We start from the raw sequence: 18,381 nt of genomic DNA, 5'->3' as shown, positions 1-18,381 counted from the left end.
AAGTTACAGCACTGACAAGCAAAACAAGGGTCTGTACAAAATTCAATGGCGCACATTCGACTCTTTCATTGCTACAACAAAATGTACTGCACCGATTCACGTGAAATTTTGTAGGTGAAATGAACACATCTTAAGATATTATATTAGGCCAAATTTGAGCAATTTTAATGTTTCTATTGCAGAGTTACAGCTGTATTTCTGTGTCCCGATTATTGCGGATACAGGCTTTATAAGCATTTGTTAATGTACCGTAAAAAATATTTTTTACACGGATGTTGATTTTTGATAGCTTACTTCACTGAGTTTTTTTTCACACAGTACTCTATAAACTCAGTTTGATATGTAGGATTTTGATTAATTCTTCATGTTTTGTTACAAACATTCGATCTAATGTGTTCTATGCAGCTTTTTTCCATCATGTTGATACTTCTAAGATTGCAATCTGTAAAGGAGTTACGATCCGAGCGTCTGTTCACCAAGGAGGTGCGGCGCAAACAGTTTCTGTTCTGGTAGCCAGCGGCTGAGTACACTGAACGAAATCTCCCGCCGTACAAAGAATAATTTATCATTCAAGGCGATACAGATCCGCAGAATCCGAATTTTGAATGATTTTGTACGAAAATGAGTTTACTGTGCTCTTTTGAATGAAAATCATCCTGTTATAAAATTAGAATCGACACAAATTACGAATGATTTTTGAGTTGAAGTTTGTTGTGATTGATTATCATCACAAAACCATCTGAAGTCGTTTCTACATGGGCCTCATACTGAAAATTATTCAATACACAGAACGAAAATCGTTACGACCAAAGTATGATTCCTCATTCAATCGTGTGCTCAATCCATCATTCCTAAAAACGTTATCGAATGATTCTCCGCGCATTTTTGTCGGATTTTTGTTCGACTTCTGTATTATTATTTTCTGCAAGTTGTCTGACAAATTTGAACAGGCAGAATGTGCATATGCGCATAATTCAAAAACAAGCTGAATGTATTCCATCACAGCCCTATTCCGAAAATCATTTAGTTTGGCTTTTCATTTTGCTGTTGACGCACCAGTTTAAGATAGAAAAAAAAAACAAATGTGGCGGTCGAGGTGGTCGCCTGAAATTCTCTAAGTTGAAAAAAAAAATATTTGCTGCTTGATTCCAGTGAACTGTGAAATGTGCCCAAGCAGTGGTCAGTCTAGTGGTAATTATAAAATGTTTTAATCGTGTATGTTTTGTGTGTGTTTTTTTAAATGAAGCGTATTTCTACCTTGATTTCTACGACTAAATTTTGTCTGTTATTATTTTCAAATATTCTAGGAAAAATAATGTCACAACCTTTCCAAGTAGTACGAGAGAAATTGACTTTCAATTTCTCTTAAACTAGTTGAAATGGTTGTGATTTTATTTTTTCTAGGATATTTGAAGAAGAATTGAAACAAATTCAAGAGAATGACACCTATATGAGCAACATTAGACTTTACAATGACTGTCATCTATATTTGAAGTGCAAAACTAGATGGATTTTGAATGACAATTATTCTTACCTAGATTTGTTTTGATTCCGTATAGAATGATTATAATTATAACATTGAATGATTTCCATATCGCTTGTTTTGTATCTGTCAGATCTGGAATTGAATGACGGCCTTCTACAAATCATCTGAATTTAGGCATGGGGCTCAAATGAAGCACTTCTCGTTCAATTTATGGTGGGGATTTTCGTTCAGTGTAAGAAACACTGCATCACGTCCAGCTAGATCCAAGTTGGTAGCCAGCGTGCATCCCCATTGCGAATGACATAGGAGAACATACGACTCGATACAATCGGCAAAGACCCATGCGACGAAAAAAGGACTACGATTGTAAATTTGGAATATGGAATAGAAGTGGCTCAAGACTTCGCGCAGCAGCAAGCAGTGGCCCTACCAACGGAAGAGCAGCTTGGCGCAGCTACAATTGAAGATGGCTGGAGGGACATCTGATCCGTCATAGGTAGTACCTCGGCGGCAGCACTAGGCTTCGCGACTCCGAATCACAGAAATGACTGGTATGACGGCGAATGTGAACAGTTGAAAATCGAGAAGAATGCAGCATGGGCGAGAATGGAGCATGCGAGAATGCGTACGAGAGTGAATGAGGCACGTTACAGACAGGCGCGGAATAGGCAGAACTCAGTCTTTCGGATGAAGAAGCGCCAGCAGGAAGAACGAGATCGCGAAGTGATGGAAGAGCTGTACCGCGCTAAGGACACACGAAAGTTCTACGAGAAGTTGAACCGCTCGCGCAGAGGCTTTGTGCCACAAGCCGACGCGACATGTGCCGAGATAATCACGGGAATATTCTCACGAGCGAGCGTCAGGTGGTCGAGAGGTGGCGCCGGCATTACGATGAGCACCTCAATGGCGACGTTGCAAGCACCGAAGGTGGCGTGGTAACAGATCTAGGAATACGTGCGTAGGACGAAAGATTTCCAGCCCCTAACCTCCAAGAGACGGAAGAGGAGGTTAGCCGGTTGAAAAGCAACAAAGTCGCTGGGGCAGATCAACTACCTAGCGAGTTACTTAAAAACGGTGGAGAAGCACTGGTGAGAGCACTACACTGGGTAATTACTAAGCTTTGGGACGAGGAAGTATTACCGGGGGAGTGGATGTAAGGTATCGTGTGTTTCATCTACAAAAAGGTCGACAAGTTAGATTGCGGGAACTATCGCGCGATCACACTACTGAGCGCTGCCTACAAGGTACTCACTCAAATTTTATGCCGCCGCATATTACCGATTGCAAGCGAGTTCATGGGGCAATATCAGGATGGATTTATGGATGAACGCGCTACAACGAACCAGATGTTCGCCATTCGCCAGGTGTTGCAGAAATGACGCGAATACACATCACTTGTTTATCGATTTCAAATCGGCGCATGATACAATCCATCGAGAACAGCTATGGCAGATTATGCACGAATACGGATTCCCGGATAAATTGATACGATTGATCAAGGCGACGATGGATCGAGTGATGTGCGTAGTTCGAGTATCAGGGACACTCTCGAGTCCCTTCGAATCTCGCAGAGGGTTACGGCAAGGTGATGGTCTTTCGTGCTTGCTGTTCAACATTGCGTTAGAAGGTGTAAGGTGTAATAAGTAAAGCGGGGATAAACACGAGTGGGACGATTTTCACGAAGTCCGTTCAGCTGCTTGGTTTCGCTGATGATATTGATATTGTAGCTCGTAAATTTGAGACGATGGCGGAAACGTACATCTGACTGAAGAGTGAGGTCAGGAGATTCGGATTCGTTATTAATGTGTCGAAGACAAAGTACATCATGGCAAAGGGCTCCAGGGAAGAATCACCGCCCCCGACACCCGAATTTCTATCGACGGTGATGAAATCGAGGCGGTTGAAGAATTCGTGTACTTGGGCTCACTGGTGATCGCCGACAACGAGACCAGCAGAGAAATTCAGAGGCGCATTGTGGCAGGAATTCGAGCTTACTTTGGACTCCGCAGAACTCTAATATCGAACAAAGTTCACCGTCACACGAAGTTAACTATCTACAAAACGCTGATTAGACCGGTAGTCCTCTATGGGCACGAAGCATGTACCCTATGCAGAGAACCAACGCCCCCTTGGAGTTTTCGAATGAAAGGTGTTGCGTACCATGTACGGCGGAGTGCAGATGGAAGACGGGACTTGGAGAAGGCGAATGAACCACGAGCTGCATCAGTTACTGAGAGAACCAACCATCGTCCATACCGCGAAAATCGTGAGGCTACGGTGGGCGGATCACGTCTTCAGAATGTCGGATAGCAACCCGACTAAAATGGTTCTCGAGAGTACAAGAAGACGTGGTGCGCAGCGAGCTAGGTGGGCCTACCAAGTGGAGGACGATCTGCGAACGCTACGCAGAGTGCGTAAATGGTGACACACATCCATGGATCTAGTGGAATGGAGACGGCTACTATGTACAGCAGAGGTCACCCAGGCCTTAGTCTGATCGGTAAGGTAAGTACATATTTTACAATGATATATCTATATTTACCTTTAACTCTCGAATGATCGCGCTGTTGTATTTTGTACAAAACGTTGAAAAATCTCGTTTTTTTTTGTACTCAGCATCATCGTGATGTTGGCAGTTCCTTTATGAATTTCTTCGGGGATTTCTGCAAGGAGTTCCATCAATGAGCGTAATTTTTTTCTAAGAATTATGTCGAAGATGTGTTTTTGCAATTTATTTAGGAATTACACCAAGTAATCCTGTAGGAATCCCTTCAAAGAATCCTTTACCGTTTTTTTTCAAGAAATCTTTCTTGAAGAATAATTTGTCTTCAATAATCTTTTTAGTTGTAAATACAAGGATGTCATTCAGTATTTCTCTAAGCACTCCTTCAGGAATTCGTACAGTGTTGTCACCGTTTTAAAAGTACTTCAAAGTACTTCAAAGGACGCTAGCGAAGTTTTCATCGAGTATTTCTTGAAATATTTGTTCAGAAATATTTCAATAATATCTCTAAGGATTAATCTAGAAGATCATTCAAAGAATTATTGAAAAATTCCAGAAAAAATACAACCAAACATTCATCAATGATTCTTTCGGAACCAGATATTCTTCCAAGATATTACATCGAGATTCCGCCAGAGGAAGAGAAATCCTTCTAGAATTCTAGAATATATCGCATTTTTGGGAGGACTCCTTTAAAATTGTTTCGGAAAACCTTTTGAAAAGCTATTCTAAGTTTCCATCAAACATCTTAGTCAGAAATTCCTCAAATAAATCTGAAGACTCCTGGTAGGGTCACCGTGCCCTTAGTAATCTTACGATCCTATTTATCCTATTCAAAAACAAAGGAATTCCTTCTTAGACTGTTTTGCCATTCGGAGTGTAGAATTAGCATTTAAGTTAAAATACACATTAATAAAAATTAGAAAAAAAAATGTTTTGCCATTTTCTTCACGAATTGTTTGAGAATGCCTAGAAGCATCCTTTAAGTGATTAACATAAGACTAAGATTTAATAGAGGATATCCATCGGGAATTCTTCAGGAATCGCTTCAAAAATTCTTAAAGGAGTTTACCTAAGGATTTTTTAAGCCTTTCTTCCAAAAAATCTCTTGAAAATTATCCAAAGATTCATTCAGAATTTCTTCAAGAATCTTGTTAGAAACTGCTGCGAAGGTATCATCAATCGGATGTAGCTTCTTCTTCTTCTTTTTCTAATACTACTTCTTTATGGCTCGACGTTCGCATTGGAACTTGGCCTGCCTCTTTTCAACTTAGTGTTGTTAGAGCACTTACACAGTTATTAATTGAAAGGCTTTCTTTGCCTTCCATTGCACAGTGGTTGAAATCGCGAAAAACGATCGTGGGCATTTTGAATGTGAAAATGTGAAACTAATATAATGTGATGTTCGGCAAAATTGTTACATATTTATAGGAGCAACATTCGATAAATTTTGAAATTCCTCCACGAAATTCTATAAGAATTTCTATTAACATTTTTAGGAAATTGTTTGTGAACTTCTCTGGTAATAATCATCTTAATTTTTTGTAAATTCCTTAGGTAAGGTTTTAGGTCTTGATATTTTCTTCGGCCGTTCCATTGTAAATTCTTGGATTTTTTTTTAATTGGCAAGAGTGTATCTCATAGAACTTCAAAAGTAAAAACAGACGGAATTCCGTAAAGAATTGTTAAAATGAATTTCCAAAGAACTTACTATAGGATTTTTCTGAGGAATTGCTGGAGAAGTTTAAAAAATTGGCCACTTAAATTTACAAACGAATTGACTAATTGACAAAAGTTCCAGTCTCAACGAGAGAACGGGTAACTTTTTTTTTCTCGAATTCCACTCCAATTTGTTCATTTCTCACTTACGTCAGTAATTGTAAAGTCTAGCTTTTGGAGTTAAGCCCAGTTTCAAGTTCAACAGGAATCGCTCAAAAAGTTTCTTGACCGATTCCTGGCAGAAACTTTTTACGGTGACTGCGTACTGCGATCAAAGAAAAAACAGTTTCTTGAGCTATTCAGGCAAGGAATTTCCCATGCATCAAGATAGGCTGAGAAATTCCTTCTGATCTGCAAACAGCCCTTGAAGGGAAAGAACTCCGCCAATGGTGATTCAAAAGATTTCACAGGTAACTCACAGGAAATTCGCCGAATGATTTTCCAAAGTAAATACCAAATGATTTACCTAATCAATTCCCGTATGAATTTGCTACGCAACTTCCAGAAGAGTGATGAAGTTATTCCCAAAGTAATTACCAGAGGATTTTTCAATCGAATTAAAAAAACAGCGAAAAGTTGCAAACGAAATTTCCAAAGAAGTTTCCGTAGAAATAAAAATCTGAAGAAGTACGCAAAACCTTTGCTGAAGCATTTCCGAGAATATATTAAAGAAGTTTCCAAAGGAATTTCCTAACGATTTATCAAAAGGAATGGCCCCAGAAATTTTCAATAAGACTTCTAACGGAGTTCCTAAAAAATCTTGAAATATTTGCCAAAGGAATTGCGAACTCAATTAGCTGAGACAGCTTCCAAAAAAAATGTCAAACAAGCTTTCTAAAAATAATGCAGAATGAAAGGAAGGAAAGGAATTGCGAAGTAAATTTTCAGGGGGGTTAAAAAAATATTTTTTAAAAGATATTCCTTAAAACAAATTTCTACACGGATTTCCAAAATAATTACTGAAAAAGTTAAAAAAGATTCGAAGAATTACTTCAGAAATTCTTATGAAAAATGTAAAAATTCTTTTAAGAATTCTCACAGAAACTCCTCCAAGAAATTGTACTGGAATTCCTTTAAGGTACACCGGGGCAAGTTGAAACGGGTGGGGCAAGATGAAACAGTGGGTTAATATGACGTTTTATAACGATGATAAATAATTTTATTGCCATAACACATAGGTTTTGATTCAAACAATCTTTTAAAGCCTGTATCCGTAATAATCGGGACACAGAAGTACGGCTGTAGCTCTGTAATTATTCGGTGAAATTGGCCAAATAATTGACTGAGAACTCTTTGGTGAATGTTTATTATTTGTGCAAAATTTCATAAAAATCGATGCATTACTTTTAACTGTGGATGAAAAACAAACAGACGTGGTTTTAAGCATTTTGTACAATCATGACCAATTTTCATTCGCATAGTAGATGGTTCTTCTACGCTACAGTTCAACGTTCTATGATGATAATTATGAATTTTTGTTAGCAGTTATGATACTTATAGAGACACATTCTTGCAAAATTTCATCAACTTTGACCAATTGGTTTGAAAGCTACTGGTGTTGATAGAGGTGATGTTAGTGAAAATTTTTCGTGTTTTTCATGTGCGATTTTTGCCAATTCATAACTTTTGAATTTCTCTGCCAATTTTCATGAAATTTTCACAGAAGCTAGTTTATTATGTGTATATTATGCCTGCAAAATTTGATGATTATTGGTATAGTACTTTCAATAGTACAATGGAAACAATAAAGGGCGCTGACTAGTTGCTGTCTGAGAGGCTAAAATCACGTTCAGTCCCAAAACATGTTTCGACTATAAAATTGTTGATGGTGTATCGATTTTTTTGAAGTTTTGCCCATGGAACAAAGGCAGCATCCATTTATTACGTAACGCTAAAATCGACAATTTTTGACCCCCCCCTCCCCCCTCCGTAACGCTTTTTTGTATGAAAACCCTAAAATTTTTGTATGGGCCGTAACACTCGGCTGTACTCCCCCCCTCCCCCTAGAGCGTTACGTAATTTGTGGACGGCGCCAAATGTAGCTTGAGAGGTTTGTGTTCAAAATTTCAGCCGTTTCCAGTGCCAAATTCAAAAGTTACAGCGCTGATAAGCAAAACTTGGGGCTGTACAAAATTCAATGGCGCACATTTTACTCTTTCGTTGCTACAACAAAAAGTACTGCATCGATTCACATGATATTTTGTACACGCTCAGAAAACCGTTCTGATAAACGTGAACAAACAAACGCAAATATGAGAACAAGCAAATATACACCGTGAACTGGAACTAGTTCCAGCTGTCAATATGGGCGTTCTAGAAACCGTGACATCTAGTTCACGGTGTACATTTCTTATTGTTGTTATCGTTGCTATGCATAGTTCTCGTTTGTTCCCGTTGTCGTGACTGGGAGTTCACGTATATCGGAACGGATTTTTTTGCGTGTAGGTGAAATGAACACATCTTAAGATGTTATTAGGCAAAATTTGAGCAATTTTAATGTATCTATTGCAGAGCTACAGCTGTGTTTCTGTGTCCCGAATATTGCGGATACAGGCTTTAGCGAAGGATAAATTTCCAAATTGTATTGAATTCTATTTCAAAACTTCGCGTTTCATCTTGCCCCACCCATTTCAACTTGCCCCGGTGTACCTTAATGAATCCTTTAGGTATTCTTCCAAGGTTTTCATCAGCATTTTTTTCTATTGATTATCCATCAATCTTTTTTCTATTGATATCTATCATCTATTTTCTATTGATATCTATCAAGATTTCATTAGCGATAACACCAGTTTCGTCCAGATTTCCTTCGCGGAACTTCTAAGAAATGTTTCTATCGATTTCAACAAGCACTTGTTCGGGGCTATCCATTAATTACGTAAGTGTTTATGGGGGGAGGGGGGGTTTTGAAAAATCTTACGCGCCATACAAAACATTTTTGGGTTCTCATACAAAAAATCTTATAAGATTTATGTATACAAGGGGGCGAGGGGGTGTCGGAAAATCACAAAAATTCTCTTACATAATTAATGGACAGCCCCTTCCAAGTGAGGAACTCGAAGAAATCTTTCTTGGATATCTTTTACGATTAATCTAGGATTTTTTTTCAAGGACTTCTCTTCAAATTCGTCCAATCACACTTAAAACAGAATGCCGAGATCGGCTGTGCGGATCTCGGTTAAAGTTCATTTGCTGAAATCTCGGATAAACGCTTGACGTTTAATGTTTGATGATAGCGGCACCCATGAGTGCTGCTATGAATAAACATGACATTTTGCTGATATCTCAGTTGAATTGCGATTGCCGAGCGCTCGGCTGTGCGGATCTCGGCAAAAGAATGAAAATTAGCCGAGCTCAACTGAGTGTGAAGATTTCCTTCGAAGGTTGCTATAGCGATCGCTTCGGAAACTTCTCCTTCCTTTCTGAAGGATTTTTTCAGTATTATGTATTCCCAAGAATTCCATAAAGAGTTTCTTATAGACTGTTTCAGAAATTATAATTACACTAACGACTAACTGCCATTTCAATTTGAGCACTATATCCAAAAAAGTTTATTCTAGCTCTTATTGTTAACATGCTAACGAAGCAAATAATACCAATTTTGTTCATGTTTTTTTGTTAAAGTTTAAAAATAGGGCTCTGTAAACTAGATGATTGAAATTTGAAGTTGCACAAAGTGGTCAAAAAATGTAGCATAGTAGAAAAGAAAAAAAATCTCACAGATAAAATATGTAATTTCCAAACACAATAAAAATTTCTGTATCGATAAAAAAAGATATTTCTCGATTGGTAAGAGTAATTTTACTGGTATATTTGATCAAGATCCACCATTACGGGCCTTCTCAATACAATTTTTTTTGTTTCAAATTTCTCAACAACACCAGGAGCAACAAACGTTAAGCAAACGAATGTCTTAATTACTACTTACTGCATTCGTTTTTATGGTATGACAAGCTTTGCCATATGAAGGATCGAATGAGCTGAAAAATAAGTTTGTTAAGATTAAATGCGTTCAGGACAACTAAGAAACTGTGTGGTAGTTCTTATGTTCCGTAGAAAACCTTAAAAAATAAGAAACTTGATCTCCAAATAATTGTTGTGGAAATGCCTTTATCGATTTTTCCCAAATTTTGATCAAGGCATTCCTTAGACAACTTGTTGAAAAAGCGAATGTGATAAAGATTTAGATAATTTTTGGTATTTAGTGATACATAATGTTGAATTCATCAAAAACCACCTTTGTGCAAATGCAAATTTGAAAAATTAAGTTATTTGTCTGAGAACTCGACTGTTTTTCGAAATATCAAGACAATTGAAAAGAAGTATAAAAACATAGAGTACAATATGCTATACACTGAAAGAAGTTGGTAAAAATCATTAGAAAAGTTCATTTAATTTAATAAACAAAGTGTATTTATAATTTCTGAAACAGTCTATAGAGATTTCCACAAACGATTTCTTTGGAACTGAAGGAATAGTTTGGGAATCCTTAAAGATTTTTTTAAATTTATTCAAGGGGTTTTTTTGCAATTCCTTAAATGACTTTTCATAAAGTCCTTTCAAGGATTTCTTAAGAATAAACTCCCTGCAGGGGTTTCTTCAGAAATTCCTTTAACAATTGCTGTAGGAGATCGTCCAAAGATTCCTTAGGTAATTATTTCAAGTACTCTTTTAAAATTCGTTCAAGAATCCTTTAGGAAATCCCAATAAAGATTTAATCTTTTTCTCCAAGGATTTTTTCAAGCTGCGCTACAAAGATTCGTTCAGGGATTTCTAAAAGTTTTCATGCAGATAATCCTACAAGTATGAAAACATTCATCCCAAAGGATTCCTGCATCAATTTTCTCAGGGGATCCTACAGAAATTCTTCCAAAGCCTCATGCAGAAATTTCTCAAAGAAAATCTATAGAAATTCTTTTGAAAATGGTTTTATGATTTGCACCAAAGAATTTGGATATCTTTGGGGCCTCCGTCAATGATTTCTTTAAGAAATAATCTAAGCATTTCATAATTAGTACTTCAAAAAATCACTTTTGCTGGCAAAATTACCTCAGGAATAGTAGTACTTCTAGTACTACTTCATAGTATTGTAGTAATTGAAGGACATCATCAAATTCCTGAAAAAAAAATCCTCGTTGGGATTCCTGAACGATTTCTTGATAAATTTTTGTATAAATTCCTGAAGAAAAGTATTCTCATAAAAAATCAAAAGTAAATACATGTATCACTGTCGAGTTTAAATAAAAAAATAAAGCTTCTGAAGAGAGAAAAGCTTCCTAAGAGCCTTTGTTTTAACATTACAGCAATAATCAAAGGATTTGATTGCGAAGGGAATGAAATCCTGTGGCTGATAACCGCTTGGGGTGTGAACTCACTTTTGCTGATGGACATTGATAAGGATGGTCAAAATGAGGTAATAATAGTAATTTAATTTAGTCTTCCAATGAAATTAAACTTTGTTTCTCTCCCATTCAGCTCATTGTAGGCACGGACGATGGGTGCATCAAAATGTACAAAAGGGATTCGCTGCTGCACGAGTTCACCGAGGGCAACGAGATTCAAAACCTGATGGCGGTCAGCCCGAGCCAGTTTATGTTCAGCGTCAAAAATGGCACAATCGGCGTGTTCGACGAGAGCGTTCGAATGTGGCGAATAAAGTCGAAGACCAGGGTCACGGCGATGGCCATGTACGACATACTGGGCTGCGAGGGCAAGCAGATCATTGTCGGGTGGAAGAGCGGGAAAATCGACGTTCGGGACACCCAGAACGGCGATGTGCTGTTCAAAATGAAGCTGAACGACTTTGTGTGCGGGATCACGTGCAACGACTACCGTGGGATTGGAGTTCTGGATCTGGTGGTCATCACGGCCGATGGTGAAAGTAAGAGAGGATTTATTGAGCGAGGAAAATGTGATCCATTCCATGGTTGTTCGATGGAATGTCAAATAATTATTTTACATTTTATTTTATTTGTTTCATCATTTACATCTCGTGTATTATTATGTGAAAGATTGAATTTCTAATTCTTTTTACACCAAAGTTCGTTCAAATCCCTCAAGTAAGTAAGTAAGTAAGTAAGTAAGTAAGTAAGTAAGTAAGTAAGTAAGTAAGTAAGTAAGTAAGTAAGTAAGTAAGTAAGTAAGTAAGTAAGTAAGTAAGTAAGTAAGTAAGTAAGTAAGTAAGTAAGTAAGTAAGTAAGTAAGTAAGTAAGTAAGTAAGTAAGTAAGTAAGTAAGTAAGTAAGTAAGTAAGTAAGTAAAGAAGTAAGTAAGTAAAGAAGTAAGTAAGTAAGTAAGTAAAGAAGTAAGTAAGTAAAGAAGTAAGTAAGTAAGTAAGTAAGTAAGTAAGTAAGTAAGTAAGTAAGTAAGTAAGTAAGTAAGTAAGTAAGTAAGTAAGTAAGTAAGTAAGTAAGTAAGTAAGTAAGTAAGTAAGTAAGTAAGTAAGTAAGTAAGTAAGTAAGTAAGTAAGTAAGTAAGTAAGTAAGTAAGTAAGTAAGTAAGTAAGTAAGTAAGTAAGTAAGTAAGTAAGTAAGTAAGTAAGTAAGTAAGTAAGTAAGTAAGTAAGTAAGTAAGTAAGTAAGTAAGTAAGTAAGTAAGTAAGTAAGTAAGTAAGTAAGTAAGTAAGTAAGTAAGTAAGTAAGTAAGTAAGTAAGTAAGTAAGTAAGTAAGTAAGTAAGTAAGTAAGTAAGTAAGTAAGTAAGTAAGTAAGTAAGTAAGTAAGTAAGTAAGTAAGTAAGTAAGTAAGTAAGTAAGTAAGTAAGTAAGTAAGTAAGTAAGTAAGTAAGTAAGTAAGTAAGTAAGTAAGTAAGTAAGTAAGTAAGTAAGTAAGTAAGTAAGTAAGTAAGTAAGTAAGTAAGTAAGTAAGTAAGTAAGTAAGTAAGTAAGTAAGTAAGTAAGTAAGTAAGTAAGTAAGTAAGTAAGTAAGTAAGTAAGTAAGTAAGTAAGTAAGTAAGTAAGTAAGTAAGTAAGTAAGTAAGTAAGTAAGTAAGTAAGTAAGTAAGTAAGTAAGTAAGTAAGTAAGTAAGTAAGTAAGTAAGTAAGTAAGTAAGTAAGTAAGTAAGTAAGTAAGTAAGTAAGTAAGTAAGTAAGTAAGTAAGTAAGTAAGTAAGTAAGTAAGTAAGTAAGTAAGTAAGTAAGTAAGTAAGTAAGTAAGTAAGTAAGTAAGTAAGTAAGTAAGTAAGTAAGTAAGTAAGTAAGTAAGTAAGTAAGTAAGTAAGTAAGTAAGTAAGTAAGTAAGTAAGTAAGTAAGTAAGTAAGTAAGTAAGTAAGTAAGTAAGTAAGTAAGTAAGTAAGTAAGTAAGTAAGTAAGTAAGTAAGTAAGTAAGTAAGTAAGTAAGTAAGTAAGTAAGTAAGTAAGTAAGTAAGTAAGTAAGTAAGTAAGTAAGTAAGTAAGTAAGTAAGTAAGTAAGTAAGTAAGTAAGTAAGTAAGTAAGTAAGTAAGTAAGTAAGTAAGTAAGTAAGTAAGTAAGTAAGTAAGTAAGTAAGTAAGTAAGTAAGTAAGTAAGTAAGTAAGTAAGTAAGTAAGTAAGTAAGTAAGTAAGTAAGTAAGTAAGTAAGTAAGTAAGTAAGTAAGTAAGTAAGTAAGTAAGTAAGTAAGTAAGTAAGTAAGTAAGTAAGTAAGTAAGTAAGTAAGTAAGTAAGTAAGTAAGTAAGTAAGTAAGTAAGTAAGTAAGTAAGTAAGTAAGTAAGTAAGTAAGTAAGTAAGTAAGTAAGTAAGTAAGTAAGTAAGTAAGTAAGTAAGTAAGTAAGTAAGTAAGTAAGTAAGTAAGTAAGTAAGTAAGTAAGTAAGTAAGTAAGTAAGTAAGTAAGTAAGTAAGTAAGTAAGTAAGTAAGTAAGTAAGTAAGTAAGTAAGTAAGTAAGTAAGTAAGTAAGTAAGTAAGTAAGTAAGTAAGTAAGTAAGTAAGTAAGTAAGTAAGTAAGTAAGTAAGTAAGTAAGTAAGTAAGTAAGTAAGTAAGTAAGTAAGTAAGTAAGTAAGTAAGTAAGTAAGTAAGTAAGTAAGTAAGTAAGTAAGTAAGTAAGTAAGTAAGTAAGTAAGTAAGTAAGTAAGTAAGTAAGTAAGTAAGTAAGTAAGTAAGTAAGTAAGTAAGTAAGTAAGTAAGTAAGTAAGTAAGTAAGTAAGTAAGTAAGTAAGTAAGTAAGTAAGTAAGTAAGTAAGTAAGTAAGTAAGTAAGTAAGTAAGTAAGTAAGTAAGTAAGTAAGTAAGTAAGTAAGTAAGTAAGTAAGTAAGTAAGTAAGTAAGTAAGTAAGTAAGTAAGTAAGTAAGTAAGTAAGTAAGTAAGTAAGTAAGTAAGTAAGTAAGTAAGTAAGTAAGTAAGTAAGTAAGTAAGTAAGTAAGTAAGTAAGTAAGTAAGTAAGTAAGTAAGTAAGTAAGTAAGTAAGTAAGTAAGTAAGTAAGTAAGTAAGTAAGTAAGTAAGTAAGTAAGTAAGTAAGTAAGTAAGTAAGTAAGTAAGTAAGTAAGTAAGTAAGTAAGTAAGTAAGTAAGTAAGTAAGTAAGTAAGTAAGTAAGTAAGTAAGTAAGTAAGTAAGTAAGTAAGTAAGTAAGTAAGTAAGTAAGTAAGTAAGTAAGTAAGTAAGTAAGTAAGTAAGTAAGTAAGTAAGTAAGTAAGTAAGTAAGTAAGTAAGTAAGTAAGTAAGTAAGTAAGTAAGTAAGTAAGTAAGTAAGTAAGTAAGTAAGTAAGTAAGTAAGTAAGTAAGTAAGTAAGTAAGTAAGTAAGTAAGTAAGTAAGTAAGTAAGTAAGTAAGTAAGTAAGTAAGTAAGTAAGTAAGTAAGTAAGTAAGTAAGTAAGTAAGTAAGTAAGTAAGTAAGTAAGTAAGTAAGTAAGTAAGTAAGTAAGTAAGTAAGTAAGTAAGTAAGTAAGTAAGTAAGTAAGTAAGTAAGTAAGTAAGTAAGTAAGTAAGTAAGTAAGTAAGTAAGTAAGTAAGTAAGTAAGTAAGTAAGTAAGTAAGTAAGTAAGTAAGTAAGTAAGTAAGTAAGTAAGTAAGTAAGTAAGTAAGTAAGTAAGTAAGTAAGTAAGTAAGTAAGTAAGTAAGTAAGTAAGTAAGTAAGTAAGTAAGTAAGTAAGTAAGTAAGTAAGTAAGTAAGTAAGTAAGTAAGTAAGTAAGTAAGTAAGTAAGTAAGTAAGTAAGTAAGTAAGTAAGTAAGTAAGTAAGTAAGTAAGTAAGTAAGTAAGTAAGTAAGTAAGTAAGTAAGTAAGTAAGTAAGTAAGTAAGTAAGTAAGTAAGTAAGTAAAGAAGTAAGTAAGTAAGTAAGTAAGTAAAGAAGTAAGTAAGTAAAGAAGTAAGTAAGTAAGTAAGTAAAGAAGTAAGTAAGTAAAGAAGTAAGTAAGTAAGTAAGTAAGTAAAGAAGTAAGTAAGTAAAGAAGTAAGTAAGTAAAGAAGTAAGTAAGTAAGTAAGTAAGTAAGTAAGTAAGTAAGTAAGTAAGTAAGTAAGTAAGTAAGTAAGTAAGTAAGTAAGTAAGTAAGTAAGTAAGTAAGTAAGTAAGTAAGTAAGTAAGTAAGTAAGTAAGTAAGTAAGTAAGTAAGTAAGTAAGTAAGTAAGTAAGTAAGTAAGTAAGTAAGTAAAGAAGTAAGTAAGTAAGTAAGTAAGTAAAGTAAGTAAGTAAGTAAAGTAAGTAAGTAAGTAAGTAAGTAAGAAGTAAGTAAGTAAAGAAGTAAGTAAGTAAGTAAGTAAGTAAAGAAGTAAGTAAGTAAAGAAGTAAGTAAGTAAGTAAGTAAGAAGTAAGTAAGTAAGTAAGTAAGTAAGTAAGTAAGTAAGTAAGTAAGTAAGTAAGTAAGTAAGTAAGTAAGTAAGTAAGTAAGTAAGTAAGTAAGTAAGTAAGTAAGTAAGTAAGTAAGTAAGTAAGTAAGTAAGTAAGTAAGTAAGTAAGTAAGTAAGTAAGTAAGTAAGTAAGTAAGTAAGTAAGTAAGTAAGTAAGTAAGTAAGTAAGTAAGTAAGTAAGTAAGTAAGTAAGTAAGTAAGTAAGTAAGTAAGTAAGTAAGTAAGTAAGTAAGTAAGTAAAGAAGTAAGTAAGTAAGTAAGTAAGTAAAGAAGTAAGTAAGTAAAGAAGTAAGTAAGTAAGTAAGTAAAGAAGTAAGTAAGTAAAGAAGTAAGTAAGTAAGTAAGTAAGTAAGTAAGTAAGTAAGTAAGTAAGTAAGTAAGTAAGTAAGTAAGTAAGTAAGTAAGTAAGTAAGTAAGTAAGTAAGTAAGTAAGTAAGTAAGTAAGTAAGTAAGTAAGTAAGTAAGTAAGTAAGTAAGTAAGTAAGTAAGTAAGTAAGTAAGTAAGTAAGTAAGTAAGTAAGTAAGTAAGTAAGTAAGTAAGTAAGTAAGTAAGTAAGTAAGTAAGTAAGTAAGTAAGTAAGTAAGTAAGTAAGTAAGTAAGTAAGTAAGTAAGTAAGTAAGTAAGTAAGTAAGTAAGTAAGTAAGTAAGTAAGTAAGTAAGTAAGTAAGTAAGTAAGTAAGTAAGTAAGTAAGTAAGTAAGTAAGTAAGTAAGTAAGTAAGTAAGTAAGTAAGTAAGTAAGTAAGTAAGTAAGTAAGTAAGTAAGTAAGTAAGTAAGTAAGTAAGTAAGTAAGTAAGTAAGTAAGTAAGTAAGTAAGTAAGTAAGTAAGTAAGTAAGTAAGTAAGTAAGTAAGTAAGTAAGTAAGTAAGTAAGTAAGTAAGTAAGTAAGTAAGTAAGTAAGTAAGTAAGTAAGTAAGTAAGTAAGTAAGTAAGTAAGTAAGTAAGTAAGTAAGTAAGTAAGTAAGTAAGTAAGTAAGTAAGTAAGTAAGTAAGTAAGTAAGTAAGTAAGTAAGTAAGTAAGTAAGTAAGTAAGTAAGTAAGTAAGTAAGTAAGTAAGTAAGTAAGTAAGTAAGTAAGTAAGTAAGTAAGTAAGTAAGTAAGTAAGTAAGTAAGTAATCAAATTTTTATGTAGAACATTGCAGTTCAGTTACAATTATTTGTTTTATTGGGTGCATTTCAAGTCAAATCTCCATGGAATGACCAGTAAAACCTCGAGTAAAACAAAGTTATTAATCATATTTTTTTATTCCAGTTCGTGGATACACTACACCAAGCGTGAATCTCCTGAATTTGCATAATGTTGCAGACGAAGAAATGAACAGTCTTCTGTCGCAAAAGCAGAAACTCCTTTTAGAGCTAAAGCATTACGAAAACAACATCAAATTCAACAAGGAAATCCAAGCCAACAACGATTCCCAGCTGGTTCAAAGTGTCCCGGACAATGTGGGAGTGATTCCGTCGAACACGCGACTTCAAATCGGCATATCCACCAGCTACGATAGCAACGATATGAACATCGATATAACGGTGTCGACGAACAATGCCACCACCATCAGAGCGGTGTTGATCTTTGCCGACCAACTGTTCAAGGAGGAAACTTTAATCGCCCATTTGACCAAGGATGCCTCCAGGATTTTGATTCCATTGAAAACGTTGAAGGACAACGCACAGGATATTCATATTAAGGCTTTCGTTGGATATCCGACGAGTGTGCAGTTTCACGTGTTCGAGCTTACTCGACAGCTGCCAAAGTTTGCCATGTATACCATCCCGCAGAGTCTTACAGGATCACCGAAGAGTATTTGTAAGTACAGTGCATACCCGATCAGAAAGACATAACAAAAACATAACATATTTATATCAACGGGTGATATCTTTATCAAGGTTTGTTATATTCAGATATATTTGTTGGAATCGGAACGAAAACTTGTTTGTATTATTTCAAGGTTCTAACAAAGTCAGTTACAGTAAATAAATATGTGATTTAATCATCATTACATCAACATTATAACAAACTTAGTAATCATTTTTAAAATGCAATGTGTAACTAATCAATATGTTTTGGTAGTGTTTAGTACGTAAATTAACCGCTGTATGGCGCCATTGTGTTTAGAAAATACACAATTGTTGATATTCTTTATTATATGAACTATCAAAAAAGCTCATGTCTTCATCAAATTTGTACAGAAAGCTTATGACTTTGTAAGGCGGAAAATGAGGTAAGCAACTCTATCATTACGTGATGATATTGGGTAATTTTAAATGTTTCTTATCATGATCCAGATCACCTGCACAGTTCGTATGTTCAGCAAAGTTGTTCATGATTCTTGAAGTTCTCGAATGGTGAAAATTTTATGCACAACTTCACTACTATGAGCTATTTGATATGTTAAATCTCATTATTCTGCTGTCTTCGGAAATTCGGATCATCACTCATCAGCGAAATTGTCGAGAAGTCCTTGGCTTTCAAGTGGAAAATGTTATATGTAATTGAACCGCGGCGTTTACATTTGTTTACAGGGTTTTGTACATGTCTTACAGGTTGAATGTTTATTATGGATGGCTACGGAGTATTTTCAGGAAACATGTCTAGAGATATTAAAAGTATTTCTCATGTAGGTCTTCTAGGGAGCTCACAAGAAGTTCTTCCCGAGATCTCTTCGAGAGTTTTCTCAACGATTCCTACGTGAATTCTTACTGACGATACTCCAGTCAAATATTCAAATATTTCACCAAAAGTTCTTAAAGAGATTTCCCCTAGAGTTCCTCTATAAATTGTGGTTGAAGAATTCTTCAGCAACTTCTCCAAGGGTTTCTTGAGAAAGGCTTCCGATGATTCCTACAAAAAATTACTCTAAAGATTCCTACGGTAATTCCTCCAAGGAATTCCTCTACAGATTTTTTCCAATAATTTTCA

The 18,381-nt window shown here is 34.3% G+C and overlaps 1 protein-coding gene across 2 annotated transcripts in view; it reads left to right on the top strand.

Annotated features, from left to right (window-relative positions):
• LOC109427894 (Bardet-Biedl syndrome 2 protein homolog) overlaps window positions 1–18,381 on the top strand; it is a 74,008-nt gene that overhangs the window by 31,850 nt on the left and 23,777 nt on the right. For both annotated transcript variants that reach the window (XM_062851559.1, XM_029872543.2), the window contains exons 4-6: window positions 11,009–11,118; window positions 11,181–11,586; window positions 16,717–17,268. In XM_062851559.1, coding sequence (XP_062707543.1) covers window positions 11,009–11,118; window positions 11,181–11,586; window positions 16,717–17,268 — 1,068 coding nt within the window. The remainder of the gene's footprint in view (window positions 1–11,008; window positions 11,119–11,180; window positions 11,587–16,716; window positions 17,269–18,381) is intronic.

The sequence above is a fragment of the Aedes albopictus genome, chromosome 2 (assembly GCF_035046485.1).
Source record: "Aedes albopictus strain Foshan chromosome 2, AalbF5, whole genome shotgun sequence".
NCBI lineage: Eukaryota > Metazoa > Arthropoda > Insecta > Diptera > Culicidae > Aedes > Aedes albopictus.
Note: the sequence above shows the minus strand (reverse complement) of the source record. Positions and strands in the feature narration are given on the sequence as shown.